Source organism: Synchiropus splendidus, chromosome 19 (assembly GCF_027744825.2).
Source record: "Synchiropus splendidus isolate RoL2022-P1 chromosome 19, RoL_Sspl_1.0, whole genome shotgun sequence".
In the NCBI taxonomy this organism is placed as follows: Eukaryota; Metazoa; Chordata; class Actinopteri; order Syngnathiformes; family Callionymidae; genus Synchiropus; species Synchiropus splendidus.
In genome coordinates this window covers 17,416,862-17,432,233 of record NC_071352.1, presented here as the reverse complement: position 1 = coordinate 17,432,233, position 15,372 = coordinate 17,416,862, and the positions used below count along the sequence as shown (strand labels likewise).

The window sequence follows — 15,372 nt, the reverse complement described above, 5'->3', positions numbered from 1 at the left end:
ATGAGGAAAGCAGCTCGCACGAGGAACAAGGGTGCAAGCTGGAGAAACACCAGAGCGCCACGTGACAGAATCAGGCTGAGAAACAAAGCAGTAAACAGACCGTCGGAGGCACTTTGTTTGCTTCGCTCTGCCTCTGAGATAAACCGCAGGCGGAGTGTCGAGGACGACGGTTGGATGCAGGTGATGATGGATGCTTCGGTTTCACACGTCTGATAAGGGACGAGGGGATTCGACCTCCGCTCTGGACTCTCATCAAAATGCTAATCAGTGTTGCAGAAAACGGACGACACGGTGCGAGCGCCAGGGTTGGCCACGAATGTTTCAGAGTCCAGGATTGTAGGCCTCCAAAGACTCATCCCACTGGGGCCAAGCCACCTGCATGCTGCTCATGGTACGAGAGAGCACACTACAAAAAAAAAAATCTAATATATATATATATATATATATATATATATATATATATATATATATATATAATAAAAACCTGAATTACAAAATGGTTAAAGAAAGAACCAAAAACACTAAGACTTAGATTCAAAATGCACTGACATTGACAATTAATAAAATAGCAATCCAAAATAATTTCCCCCAAAATTCCATAAATATAATAGGATTACTTCTAATAAAACCATATATTTCTAATCTAAAAAGATACATCAATAATAAAAAATATAGCACACAATTTTAATGAAAAAAGAGGTTTTGAGAAACACTGAGAAACTGAAAAAATGCAAATGGTATAAAAGGCCGCAGAAAACTGGACAGAAAACTGGAGTGCGTCAGGCTGAAGGAACAAGTCAGACCAAAGTGAGACTGTGATGGAAGAAAGAGACCAGGACGTCCCACACGCATGATGTGCTTTAATACAGAAACAGAACAGTCTTCTCACTTCACCCCCGGGCCGACGTGTGAGTACAGACCTGGTTATGTCCTTCAGACACCTTCATCAGTGACAGAGAAACAGAAACAGAAGAAGGAGGAGGAGGAGAAATATTGCAGGGGAGTCGAAGGCTCCTGGAGATGACATCATCGTTAATAAAGTCTGTGAGGCAGGAGAGCTCCCGAGCTTGGCCTCCATCCACCTGGGTTCCTGCACGTCTGGAGAAGAAGGCTGTTTGTTTTTATTTCCAAGTGACATCATCAAACGCAGACCCACGATGAGACAGAGGAAAGCGTGGCGTTGAGAAAAGCAGGGAGAAGACTGATTTGAATGACTGTTATTTGGGTTGCCGTGGCAACAGTGAAGTTTGACCTCCGCCCCGGAGGCAGAGAGCGGTCCCCACAGGACTGGGGACCTCTACTGAGCCAGTCGGGAAACTGTGAGTCCGCCTGGATTTCGCTTTGAACTGACAACCGTCCAAGTCGTGTTGGACTTGACAAAAAGGTTTTCAGGTGCATCTACAAGGGTGGAGCCGCTATCGCTCAACAGCAGAGCCACCAGTTGATCTACAACCTCAGTTCTGCGCAGGGTTAGCTCCTTGAGGGCCCGCTTGAAGGCGGGGACCCTGTAGTGGAGTTTGGCCACAGGGTTTTCTAATCTCATCAAGAGCATCAGCGCGACGGCGTGAGGACTGGTACTGGTCACAGCCCTGCGACAGTCTGATCTTCTTGCTCGATGAAAGGGGTTTCTGGAGCGTGTTTTGGGAGTGAGGACTAAATGAATCTGTTTCATGAGCCGGAAACATGTTCGATCCGCAGACGCTCTTAAAAGTTAATGACAGCCGCTGGCGCTTCCGCGTCGATACCAGCCAACAATGGCAAAAATCTCTTTTTTTTCCAGAGAGGTCCAGAGTTGACCTGAAGGCCAGAGCTCAACCTCTGATGTGGGTCATGACATTTGCATCATGTTTGGAGTAAACTGAGGCGCTGGCAGGGCTCTGCGCTGTGAAGAACACAACCAGAGCGCAGGGTCACCCAGGAATGCTTCCAGAAGTTCGATGGTAAAATTGACGTTTTGCTCTCCTGATTGTCTTGTATTGTCTTCAGATCGACTGCAGCGGCAAAATCTGCTGGTTGATCTTGACTGACGTTTTATTGGGGTGAGATTAACGCTTCACGTTGAAACATTCAGCCAAACTCACAACCCACCTCCTCACCTGCTCTCTCAAGTCCTGAACTTCTAAACACAAAATTACCTTTTCCAAAGTGGAATCTCATCAAACGGTTCCAGTTGGCGAACGGAGACGGAAACGCTCCAAGTCAGCCTTCTGGTGCAATAACATTGGCAATTGATAATCGGTGGTTGGCACATAGAGCGGGGTCACCTGACACCCCAAAGCGCTGGATGGATAAGAGCGTACGGAAGTCTATACAATAAGGCATCGCGTCGATGGAAACCAAGGTTCACAGTTTTCTTCAGGAACGTGCCTCGCCGCGGTGATTGTTCTGGCAAACAAGCGAGCGGACGTTCTTCACTCACAATCATTCCTGCTACAAAACATGGTACACCCGCAGCTCCGACGCGACGGTGGAACTTACCTAAAGCCGTGAGCCACTGAAGGGGGTGAAAAACAAAGACTAGGAAAACAAAAAGCTCTGGTTCGCTGAAGCAGCATATTTACAATCATCTACTGTTGGCAACTGAAAAAAAACCCCAAAACACGCAGGATATTCCGAATCAAGCAGGTAAATCAATGACAGGATTCTGCCGTTGTGCTTTTCAACCACTTCATCGTCGAAATGGGACAATTTCAGAGGCACTAACTCAAGTGCTTACGTCAGAATCTCTAAAGCTAAAACGAACGGCTGAAGTACAAATCGTAAATATAGTATATCTATGTTGGTAAAGATACAATTCAAATTTCAGTTCCATTTTGTGTTTAAAAAATCGCCAGAGTTTGACTCCCCTTTGTGTGGCTGCACAAAGCCCTTAGGTTGTGTTGGTTCTCGTCCAGATGCTACGGGAAGCTTTAGTTTCTTCTAGAAAGCGCCGATGTTTTGATCAGAAGATGAGTCCGTACGCTCTTACACAGTTACCTCGTTCTTACTGGCAGTGCGGTACGTGTGGTGGTGGCCCGGAATGTACTGAAGGTGGTCCACCGTGTGAGTCCGTCGGGAGGCGAACGCCTGCCTCTTGGAAGTGCTCGCCGGGTGGTTGACCATCAGTGTGTTGTAGTCATTGGAGGCACTGGGTTGTGAGTGCATCTTGGTGACCTTGTGTCTGTCCATGACCGGCGTCGTCGGCATCAGCATGTCGGCATGGGACATGGCCCTCGCCATCGCCTTCTCTCGGAACTTGTCGCGCCGCATCGCAGGAGACAAGAGCAACGGCTCCTGGGAGTGAAGGCGGTCCGCTGAGAGTAGCTGCTCCTCCGACAGGTGCCGGCTGCTCCCGTACGCCGCCGCCGTCATGCCGCCATGCGACGACAAGCCGTAGTCTCCGCGGCGAGGCGTCCTCGGAGGGGACAGGACGTGATCCTGCGACATGGCTCTCTGGACGCGACGAGGCCGTTGGCGCTGGTGCTGTGGATCAGCGCTCAACTTCATCATGTGGGTCGGGCCGCGACCTCCGAAGTCTTGGTGGTGATGCTTTCTCGGGTAGTAGTCGTCCATGTCTTTGTCACCTGAAGAGGAAGGTGGAAAAAGCTTGTCAACAAGGAGCTCGTTTTCAGGCCTGAACACACCAACCACTCAAGCTGGAGGACCTCCTGTCCTGAGTCAAGAGCCCCTCATGTCGTGACTGTAGTGTTCGGCTCACTAAGACTGTCATGTCAGCTTGAGTCCAGAGTCCCAAAACGTGGCTTTACTGCTCCTCCTTTGAAAAAGAACAACCAGTTACGTCCTCAACCGGACGTCTTGGTCACACTGCTCTAGTGTGAGCGTCGGTGTTCGACAACACAATCCCCTGAAAATGAAGACACAAAGAAAAGAGGCGGAGCAGCAAAACACAATGCACGCCAGTTTGACTTTGACTCTGCCCTGACACTGCATCTTTCCCAGTAAAGCTTCTCACGCAGCGGCAAAAGTGAAGAACAAGCAGAGACGTTTTTGCCTTGAATACTGTTATTCAGTCGCGTTTATTCATGAACACAGACGCAGCCGTGTGTGTCTGACATTTCCAAGCGTCAACCCTGGAACTGGATCATCAGCTGGGGATGAACATGCTGCGTTAATAAGTACGAAGGGTTGATGAGCTGTTTGTTATTCTCCCAGGAAAGTTAGCGGCTCCCTTTGTCACGTCAGCTTTGGGTTAGCTGGGACGTGGCTTCTTATTTAGAGCGGAGAGACTTTTTTCTGAACTGCTCGGCACACTGCCGTTTAATTCGTCTGGCCGGGATCCAGGGAGTCTCCATTCAGAAGCCATCACCGCGCCGCGTTATCTGCCTGCTTTTCTGGCACATCAGCGGACGGCCGTTGCGATCAATGGGGTCCCCGTTACCCCGTTAATTATGGCCCACGCGAGGACTTTCAAGCCGCTGGAGCAGAATGCAGGCGATGGGAATTGTGAGCCGGGATCTGGTTGGGAGTGGAGTCACGCCCGGACGCAGAAGGTCACTTGACTGTCAGGCGCTCCCTGTACGGCGCCGGCGGAATCCATAATGAGGTGGACATGGCGTTGCCCCGCGGCGACTCTTGTTCCCCGCAGAGTTTGTTTAGATGTGACATTACGCCGTGAAAATATCAGCCATCTCAACCACAGGCTACAGAGATGTGGACGGGCGATGTCCTGCGGACCATTAAAGGACAGCGCTCAGTCAGGCGGGAGAGGGAGCAGCACATTTTAACTCCCACTAACAGCCATTTTAAAGGATCCGGACACGTCTGGTGCGAGGGACAAATGTAAGACACACCGCTCCTTCACTTGTGACACGGAATCACGTGGAATTGAGATGGCAAGGACGCCAGGCCGCTCGTTCAGATTCAACCTTCAGGAAAATCTGGAGAGTCTGAGTCACACCGCCAGTCAGACCTCCCGACGGCAGTCTTCAATATTCGCAGATCAGAACCATGAAGTCATGAAGCAGAGCTGTTTCCAGTGAAACGCTCCTGAAGTGACTCAACTTCCCTGCAAATCTGTGCTCAGCATTTTTTCAACAAGGCAGCCGCGACCGGCTTGTATGATTGAAGTGCGACGTGTTGCTCAGCGGCGCAGGTAACGCCGGCACTCGACAGCTCACACGATTGCGAGAGTCCCGAACGTGAATGATGCTAATGAAAGGCCAAATCCCACTCTGAGAGATTCCATTCAGCCCTTTCTGACGCCTCACGTGCAAGCCGTCGATCGTAAATCGCAGCGGAGCAGTGTGATGGTGTAGTGCGCCGACAGTCGAGGAAGTGGCAGAACACTCACTATACAGGGATCCTGGGAGGTTTCAGAGCCATTAGCGGTGTTAGGCTACATTCCTTTAGCCGTCACACCAAACCGCTGGTGCTGCTGGCTCAGGCCAAGTGATCGATTGAATCCAAACACCAGCGGCTCGTATGCTTCCGTCTTGTTTGCTCACTGGTGCTTCAACCTGCAGCAAGTCTTCCACGGCCACTTGGCAAACCGGCGTCTCCAGGCCTGGAAGGCCTCTTTTGTAGCCGGGCAAGACTAGCGGCCGTGTGTGAACACGGCTCCGGAGAGATAAGAGCAAAGCCTCCGGTTGATAAGGGAGACGGATGTGAAACACTGAGATAGCAGATTGTGCCGACGACTGTTTTTCTATCACGCACTGGGAAAACTAATGAAACATTTAAAACGGCTTCTCTCTTAAGTGACTCATGCATTCATTCATGCGTACAACTGCGATGAATGATGTTGGGCGAGTTTCTCGGAGTGTAAACAAGCCAGAGGACAAGCCCGATAAAGAAGTGCTGAGCTTCGGGTGCGGAGGAACGCTGGGGTTCTGCAGGTCTGAAGATAAAATAAACTTGAGCAAAAAAGACTGAGATCCAAGCGGCCGGCGAGTCGGGACGCTGGGGAAGCGCTGCCGACGCTACGGGCTGACTTTTCAAGAAGTAGCTGCAGAGCAACTTATTTGTACAGGGAGTGTGAGGGCTTTCAAAACAAGCCATATTTTTTACTGCTCCAGATGGGTTGATGTCTCCTCACACTGTTGACCGGGTTTTACAGAAGTTCTCGGCAACCACAGGGGATTAGCAGCGCGTCAGCCAGCAGAAACGAAAGCCCAAGTCAGTCGACAACCGGGAAGCAAAAAATGAAACTCAAAGATGTGGCATGGAAACCAGTTTGCATTGGCCGCACCAGTTGGTTGCTCACGGAAGAGAAAGCATGAGCGCAACATGAGCGAGCATCACGATGTCAGCAACATGAGCACAGATGGAACCAGCGATCAATAAATACCGTAACACACAGGTGAGTCAGTCTGGACACACAGGCACAGGAACGTAGAAAACAACCACACAAACACAAATGCTTGAGATTCAGACTCAAAATGAAGTGGGTGAGACGGACGGAGGACGACGTACTTGCTAAGTGAAGGGAGGAGGCGTATTTACTTAAGTCAGCCTTGAGCGCCAGCTCGTAGGAGGGCGGGAGGTGGCTCAGGTTCTGGAAGGACCTGGACAGCGACAGATCGTAGGGCTCGGTGGCCGAGGTCAGGATGTTGTTCATCCTCTGGGGTCTCTCTGTGGGACACAAGAGAGGGAGGTTCGGGTTTAAGACGGCATGGGGTGGAGTCTGGAGGACAGAAGGCTGGTTTTTAAGTACGTCAATCAACTTCCAACTTTCTGTGAATGACCGTCAATTGTCTGGAGTTTAGATCGCACCCGCTTCTCTCGTCATCATGAACACCCCTCATCCTACTTTGAGCACCACTTGTTGAATCATCGAATCCTGACTGCAGTTTCAGAGGAGCATACAACTCTATGGTGAGACCCTGAATTTACTGGCGCGTGGGAAAAGATCTGCTCTCTGAAAAGCCTGAAGTGAAGTCACCGTGATCGTGGTTAGAGGTGAGAACACAACAGACACGCAACCTCACTTACCGTGTCTCATTTGTCTGTGCGCTGACGAATCCAAGCGAGACAAGAAGGGTCAATGAGAGTCATCTGCACAGCACCAGCTTACGGCAACCAGGGTGCGCACTCATTTAGAGTGAAGCCTCCTCTGCTGGTTCACAGCAATCACATGAAGTGAAATATTTTCACCATTTAAAGCCACGCTCTTTCCCCAATACGTGGCTTACTTTATTGTACTTTATGTGTCCAGTTTGATCACTGTTGATGTATTTTCATTTTCAGTTTTATATCATGTTTACTGAGATATTTTAATACAATTTGTATAGTTTTTTTATTGAATGTTCTTTATTTTGAGCTGCCAAGACGATGTATTGTATTCGCGGCTCGCGAAGTTTATTCAACATTTATTCTGTATCTTCTGTGGAATATATCATATTTCTCAGCAGATGTTTATGAGTCATGATATTGCTCTTGAGTTTGTTTTACACCTCCAATAATTCATGTTACTAACCATACGAACATGTCATAGTTTGGATATTTCTTCCCAGTAAAATAAGGAGGGAATATTAGCGAGAGCTCCTCGGAGTGACCTCGTTTCACCTCTTCAGTCGGTGCGTCAGAGTTGACGTCCGCGGCGCTCAGCGATCATGTCAGAGATGCTGTGTGTCGACAAAACCTCTGACGGCAGCTGTTGAATGATGCAGAGCAGCTGCGCGGCTCGTCAAAAGTGCCGCTTGAAGAGTTTTATTCGGGGCTGAAAGGGCTGCTGAGGCCCGGTGAGCAGCCTGTTTAAGTGGCTGCGGTGGCGCTGGGCTCCATTACCATCAGGATCAAGTGCAGGGTGGGTTTTAGCTGGGGCAGGAAATCGTCATCTCAGCCGTCTCTCTGGAGCCGCCGCTCTGGCTTCATCCGCAGCTCTGTGCCTCACTTTAAAAATAGCTTTTACATGGCGAACGTCAGGGGACTGGTCGAGGGGGCAGCAGCTGAGGCAAAGAGGTCCAGCTACCAAGGCTTGGAGTGTCATTGTGCTGTTTAAAACAAACACCCTTTCAAAAAAACAAAGTCTGCTGTCGAGTAGCAGACGCTAACTCTGGTTGGACTTCAGCTCGGTCAGCTGCTTTGTCATTGAAACGGAGGGTGGTAGCCCAAGGCCAACTTACCCATCTTGGGCGTGAGTGCGGTCAGGTCCAGGTGGCTGTGCTGGTACTCATGGTGGTGGTTTCCTAATCCGGAGAGAAGCCAGATGTCAGGACCAGAGTCAAACATCATCAGCCACTCGTCAGAGCGACTCATATCCAGGGACCGACTCAAGAGCATCAGACACTTCAAACAACATGCTGCACAGCAACTGTCGCCTCACAGACTCATTTGGAGGTGTGTGACTCAACGATTCATTGAGCCAGAGTTGCTCCCTGTGGTGCAAAAGCTGCCTCAAAAAGACCCCAAAATATATAATATACAAGCTACATACAGAGTCACATTGAATGACTTGATCCAGATATTTAAATGATTCTCTTGTCCATTTTTCTTCTTCTTATTGTTGACATTTTTTTTTCGGTTTCTAGTTTCGCTTGTCTTTTCTTGCAACGTCTTTAAAATTCCAACATGCATGTTTATGATATTTCATCCTGTCATTCCATTTTGATACGGTATATTTTATTTCTCCTTATAATGTTGACTCTTCGGCGGCTGTTTTGCTGTGTGTTCTGTGGTGTCTCCCTTTGCTTTCTTCATGTGTGGTGCAGTGCAACTGATGCTAACTTTGCTGCCGCCATGTTGACAACCATTTTCCATCCTCAGCTGGACGTCTTCACTCTGAGTCTGCCTGCTACACTGAGTTGCTGTCGACTCAGGTCGTGACGGATGAGCTTTATTAGCAATGACAGAAGAAGAGAGGTGCCTGGAGATCACGAAAGAACCAAACCTGGTGGACTTCCATTCACATCTCGCCTCCATCAAACAGCCGTCACCAATGTTTGTTTGCGCTGTTGGAAGCGTTCCGTATGGTCGAGCAGGCTGTCAGATCTAATCCTGCCGGATGCACAAGGCTGGACTTTCTGTGATTGGTGGCGAGTGTTGCAAGTGAGCGCTGAACTTTGCAGGTCCGTGAGCGTCTTCCCTCCCTCTGACAGGATCCACGTCGCTTCACTGCTCCGCGGCTCGACTGATTGATTGGGCGGAAGCGGCGGCGTCGGGCGGTGATCCGCTGAGGAGCTGAGTCACATTGTTGTTGCTAATATCTGATGAAGGCGGCCATGATTGTTTTTATTCAATTACACCGGCGCGCTGCAGAAGGAGCGCGTGCAGACGTCGGCGCTTATTTGCATTTAAATGTGTTCATCCATCATCCTGGTGAACGTCCACACCGGGCGCCACGTGGCCCGGAAGAAGAATCTGCCGCGGAGATGTGCCATCCCCAGCAGGCCCGGCTGACATTTCTGACTCATCTGCTTTGACTTTTGCTCCAATCTCCCGCTCACACAGCTCTGGTGATGTTCAGTCACACCCCCACCCCCCACCCCCACCGCCACAACTCTTCATCTGTTGAGCATTCACAGCTCACTTTGACCTGCACTGACCTCCTCCACCTCCCCACAGACGCGAGGACGAGGTGTAATGACACGGCAGGACCCTCGGCGCCCCCCCTGAGTCGCCGTTTAAAAATGGAAGTGGGTGACAGTGGGACCCCCCTCGTCCCACTCGCTTCGTTGCAGCTGGAGCTGATACATAATGCAGCGACGGACTGGAGACAGTGGGGTCGATGCCCGGCCGAAGACTTCTGTCTCCGGAAACATGCACAACTGTGTTGCTGCTGTTTTTGAGAAGTTACTTTTCATTTCCTCCTCAGTCATCCACCCGTCTGTCCATCGGTGAGTGAGAGTGTCCGTGTGTCCATCTGTGTTTCCCTGGATGTGACTCCAAGTGTCAGTCTCATCATGTGAATCTCTGTCTGATCTCGTGTCTCCACCACGTCCGTGTGCGTCGCCGCCATTGCCTCTCCGCTCCCCCGGCTAGCTGCTCTTCAGTCCCTCCACCACCCCTCCTCCTCCATGTTTGTCTCTCCGTCACCACCAGGTTTTGAGCTCTGGAGCAACATCATGGTGTCCTCTGATCCACCGCTCTAAAGTGCTTTTCCGTGCTGTGACATGTCAACATGAGCGACACCTTCTCTTTTGCTTCCCTTTTATCCACGTTCCGACGCGCCGACCCAAAACCACTGCGTCTTACCCGTTCCACCGCGGAGGAGAGGAGGCGGAGCCTCTGGAGTCTGTGTTTTACTAACAAGGATAAGCACAGATTTATCTGATGTCTTCTTCGATATGTCAGAAGTAACATCACACAAAGCTGCCGTTATCCTTGCCGTGTGTCGGGGACTCCAGGCTGAAGCGCCATCCGCAGGCCGAAGAACGCAGCAGAAGATTCAAAAAAAAAAAAAAGGAGGAAGCGAGAGGAGACATGATGCTGGCGGCTCGCGTGACCTAACCTGACCTGCTGGCCTTTCCAACAGATGCTCCTGTTGTCAGTGTCCCACTGACCTTCATGAGGTCACGCTCCTCCGAGCTAAAGCGCATGCTCCTGCAGGCTTGCTTGTCCAGTTCCCCGCTCCATGACTGAAGTCTGGTGGGCTGAATGTACGGAAGGAAGGAAGGAAGGCGGCGATGGTGACAAACCCCATTTGGGATTTGAGACATTCAGACACCGGCGGAAGACGTTGGAAATAATCACATCAATTAGAGCGTTCAAACCCCGTCACTCACTATTTTCCGGATATCAACTCTTCAATTATGAGTCTGACGAGGCGTTCAGGCTCCTGACTCAGAGACCAGATCCTCAGTTTCCCCGGTGATGACTAACCCCAGATCTCAGTTTCTCCTTATTGATTTAAGCTCCCGTGTCGCGGCGACTGAGCACATCTCCAGCTCCAAACACGTCTTCCACATCCAGTCCCGAAGAGAAATGCTTCTTTTTGTTGCCCACAACGTGACCTTGTCACGTCTGGACGCACGCTTGGGCTCAGAAGGGCAGGAAACATGACACCTGCAAGCTCATCTAAGGACCTTAGGACCTCGGTATTTTCTTTTGTTTGTTTTAAAGCTGACTAGCACCAGTCCTTCTCCATCAGAAAACAGTCAGCAGCAACACAACGCCGGCTGAAAAAGGTCTGTGTTGCTGCCACTTCTGGACTGAAAGCTGCTCCCTCCAGTATCAGGGGGCTGAAGCCAAATCTCAGTCTGTCGTGTGGAGCAGCTCCTCACACACAAACGTTCACAGCGGCCCACAGGGCTGGAGCGGGTCCAGCTGTAATCCATCCCTTATATTTACGTTCTCAGCGTGAGTCAAGGTAATTAAACCATCAGTGCCACAAGTAAACAACCGCAGATGCTCATTGAAGCGGGCGGCCATTGTTCGTTTACTTCTGACGTGACTTTTGAAGACACGTTGATAATAGACTTCATATGAATCGCTTTTGTTGTTGTCAGTATCTTGAACAAACTTTGATGTTTTCACTCAGGTCATTTTCATTTCATGTAACAAATATTTTCAGTGAAATAAAATGCAACTGGAGAAAATAAGAGTTTAAAACGTGTACTTTTCCTCTACATACGACTCAGTAAAGTGCAAGCTATTTTTAAAAATATATCTTTCGTGTCTTTTTGAAAGTGAATAGTCTGTTTGCTCATTTAGTTTAGTAGATCGTATTGATCATTTTTTGTTTGAGATGTCAAACAATTTCCCTTTATTATTAAATTATTTAATCATTTTTTTCAGCTTTGATGTTTATTTAGAAGAAATGTGGTGTCAAACATAAAAAACCTGTGAGTTAAATGAGCTATTTTAACATCATTTAAATCAGATGGTGTTGCTCGAGGGTTCGTTTAGTCTTTGTGGGGTGATGTTTGTGTGGTGATGTTTGTGTGGTGTTTGTGTGATGTTCGTGGGGTGATGTTCGTGGGGTGATGTTCGTGGGGTGATGTTCGTGGGGTGATGTTCGTGTGGTGATGTTTGTGAGGTGATGTTTGTGTGATGATGTTTGTGGGGTGATGTTTGTGGGGTGATGTTTGTGGGGTGATGTTTGTGTGGTGATGTTCGTGTGGTGATGTTCGTGTGGTGATGTTTGTGTGTTGATGTTTGTGGGGTGATGTTTGTGTGGTGATGTTTGTGTGTTGATGTTTGTGGGGTGATGTTTGTGTGGTGTTTGTGTGTTGATGTTTGTGGGGTGATGTTTGTGTGGTGTTTGTGTGTTGATGTTTGTGTGGTGATGTTTGTGGGGTGATGTTTGTGGGGTGATGTTTGTGTGGTGTTTGTGTGTTGATGTTTGTGGGGTGATGTTTGTGGGGTGATGTTTGTGTGTTGATGTTTGTGTGTTGATGTTTGTGTGTTGATGTTTGTGTGTTGATGTTTGTGGGGTGATGTTTGTGTGGTGATGTTTGTGTGGTGTTGTTTGTGTGATGTTTGTGTGGTGATGTTTGTGTGGTGTTTGTGGGGTGATGTTTGCGGGGTGATGTTTGCGGGGTGATGTTTGCGTGCTGATGTTTGTGCAGTGAGACCAACCCCCTGTCGTCCCGGTTTGCGTCTCCGTCGTCTTCTCTTTAGTCATAATCAAGCACGTGGTGGTTTCACCTCGCGGCTCATTAATTCTTATCAGTGCCAGCGGGTCGAACATTTGCTCGCCGCGTGTGTCGCAGTGTCAAACATGGCCGACAGGTACGAGCAGCTACTGCTTATTGGCGGAGAGCACAGATCTGTGGGAGCTGATAAGACGGCCGCGGGCGGCTGGGGTGGGGGGAGTTAGCGGAGCGACGGCCGTTGGTTCAGTGACGGACGTTGGTCATCGACAGGTGGTGGGAAGTCTGGACGCTCATCTCTTGTCTGTTGACAGCGCAGACCGACCACAGCTACCAATTTGTACCACAGTCGGACTTCTGGAAGAAACCGATAAAGCGGCTCGATGTGCTCGGCGGGACCCGTGCCCGTGGGCTGGATTCGCGCTGGATGGACTCCCGATCTCAATCTCGCCCCCTGTGTTGGGGCAGCAACAGCTCCGAGGAACAACCGGCTCCATTTACCACTTGAGGAAGAAGAACGCTGGGCTCCTCATCCAGCACTTGTCCCGGCAGGTCAGGAACGTGAGGTGCTGAGCAACTCCGTCCCCTCACACACAAAAGACACGCCGTCTGTTTCACTCCTGAATGAGAACGTCCCGCAGCACGTTCAGCAAAACGAGGATCTGAGAGAGAAACTCCTGGCCAGTTTCCGCCGGTGGTGTCATGTCGGCGAATGTTTCAGGAGATAATTGCGCGTGTTGGAGCTCCGGCGCTCCTCTAATTGACTGGTTTCCCAGCAAGACGGCTTTTGTTCCCCGCGCTTGTTGATTTTCTCCTGCGGCTCCTGACGGCGGGAGAGTTCGCTAATTACACGACCACGGCAGAAAGATGCCGACCAATATTCAGACTTTCACCCATTTGAACTCTGACTAGTTGGGAATGATGCGAGCACTCCAGGTCTTCAGTAAGAGCGAGGCCCACGAGGGCGGGGGGGAAGAACATGTGAATGAAATGTGGTCCCCAGCTGAAGCGACAATGCTCATGCAACGTGGTGTCCCAGCGCAGCCACACGATGGTGTTGAGTAGGCAGTGGAGAAGGAGTTCACACCACGCAGAGATGGAGACGCGTTGAGCTGTGTGTGTCTCTCTGGGATCCGAAGTTCAGCTCCGGGTCTCGCTCTTCCCTTCCCTTCGACAACTCCTGTTTGTTCCCATTAGACTCTCAAATATTTGCCCGCCAGAAAAGGTTTGCCGATCAAACATTCCGATGTTTCACATCAGAATGAAGTGAAGGACTTCAGGTTTAACCACAAAGCAGTCGACTCCACGTGAAGCGACTGACACCGGTCCAAACCATTATCACCCTCTGTTCCATGAAAACAATCAGCACCGGCGGCGCGGCGTTTGATCCAGACTGCAGAGGGAGACGCGAGGAGCTCGGAGAGAACGCGCATCAGCGGGGAACCGCGCTTTCAAATAATGTCACGCTAATGAAACTGTCTGAAAATGAAGTCGGACGAAAGCCATTAGAGCGACTTCAGTGGCGTTTGATTGGAGCGTCGCCGGGATAATATTCATCCCGAGATAAACGTGCTGATGAACCACCGCTGGGTCAGATAATTAAATCAGCTGACATCAGAGCTCCGCCAGCGCTGGGGAGGAATCTCATCACAAACACCGGAGTTAAGGCCCATGAGATCAGAGTCAACAGCCCCACATCAGAGGGCTGCAGGAAACTTGGCTCAACTGCTCATCCATGCTACGTCACGACAGGGAGCGCAGCAGCGTTACGCTAACCCTGAATGGCCTTCCGTACTGATACAGCTTGACAAGTGGCAGAATAGCTCTAGCGTAGCTTGGCTCACTTTAGCATGGCCTGGGAAATGGCGGCTATTGACGGCAGCCTCCGATCTGTGATCTGGTGGAGCCGAAACTACAGACTTCCATCTTTTTCGTTTAAGCTAACTTCACTCAGGTCGATAAACTCGCACTATGACTCGTCCTCTGTGGCGCCGCACAAGGGCTTGAAAGCACGCGGGAACTCTTAAAATACCTGTCTGAACTGGGTCAGAACTGGTCTCGAGGTGAAGCTTGCCACATGGCCGACCCGTTGGCGCTTACGCAAGCCGCCGTTAGACACCACAGGTCCGTTAACTGGAGGTTCTGATAGGAGCAGAGGAAAACGAGGAGGCATTAATCACCTGCCGCTCTGCGACCCAGATCACGGCGCCAGTACAGAACTGAAGATTAACTCCTCACTCCTTCCCTGAGAGCTTCTCTTCAAACCTCCAAACCACGCTGGAGGTCAGCCATGCACTTTTCAGAGGCATGAAAAATTCAACATCTGACAAGGGATGAGTTATGAGCAGTGTAAAAAGGTATTTTCAAGTAGGGAAAAATTGGGACTTTAAAAACAAACACAAGAGCGACGCTCTCCTTCTGTCCATGTTTGGTAACAAGCACGTCCATGGGGCGAAGACAAAACCCGGGGCTGGCAGACGGTGACCGCGCCGCCGGCTCCCGCAGCTTCATATCATTGTCTCAATTACACCAACGCGGTGTATGAAAACATCAAAGACCTGAGATGGAACCTCACGCCGAGCGTTTCTGACGACTGACCCAAATACCAGTGGGTCCAAATCGCCCACTTTCCTCGTCCCCTGTGAACCGTTGGTCGTTAATTGGTCGGTTTTTAATGGAGTGGGATCAGAGCCCAGTCGGCCGGAGGGAAACAAATGAGGATGTCGGGCAAAAGAAGTCGACCTGCAATTGACGTTCCAAAACCTTTTTTGTTTCCAGCGGCAACTGGCCGGCTCGGCCTTTTCCTCGCTGCGACGCTCACCACTCGCCTTCTGACATAAACCAGCGCCCCCTACTGTCCCACCTCTGTTGTGTAACGTCGCTCCATAGAAATGAATCAATA

General features: G+C 50.1%; 1 protein-coding gene across 5 annotated transcripts in view; it reads right to left on the bottom strand.

The window, feature by feature from the left end:
* Positions 1-875: 875 nt before the first annotated feature.
* LOC128750653 (protein shisa-6-like) overlaps positions 876-15,372 on the bottom strand; it is a 40,654-nt gene continuing 26,157 nt past the window's right edge. For 3 of the 5 annotated variants that reach the window (XM_053851028.1, XM_053851031.1, XM_053851030.1), the window contains 3 exons: positions 8,064-8,126; positions 6,412-6,570; positions 876-3,563 (listed from right to left, as the gene is read on the bottom strand). In XM_053851028.1, the coding sequence (XP_053707003.1) occupies positions 2,965-3,563; positions 6,412-6,570; positions 8,064-8,126 (821 nt within the window). In that variant the 3' untranslated portion in view covers positions 876-2,964. The remainder of the gene's footprint in view (positions 3,564-6,411; positions 6,571-8,063; positions 8,127-15,372) is intronic. The other 2 variants (XM_053851032.1, XM_053851033.1) reach the window with 2 other exon arrangements.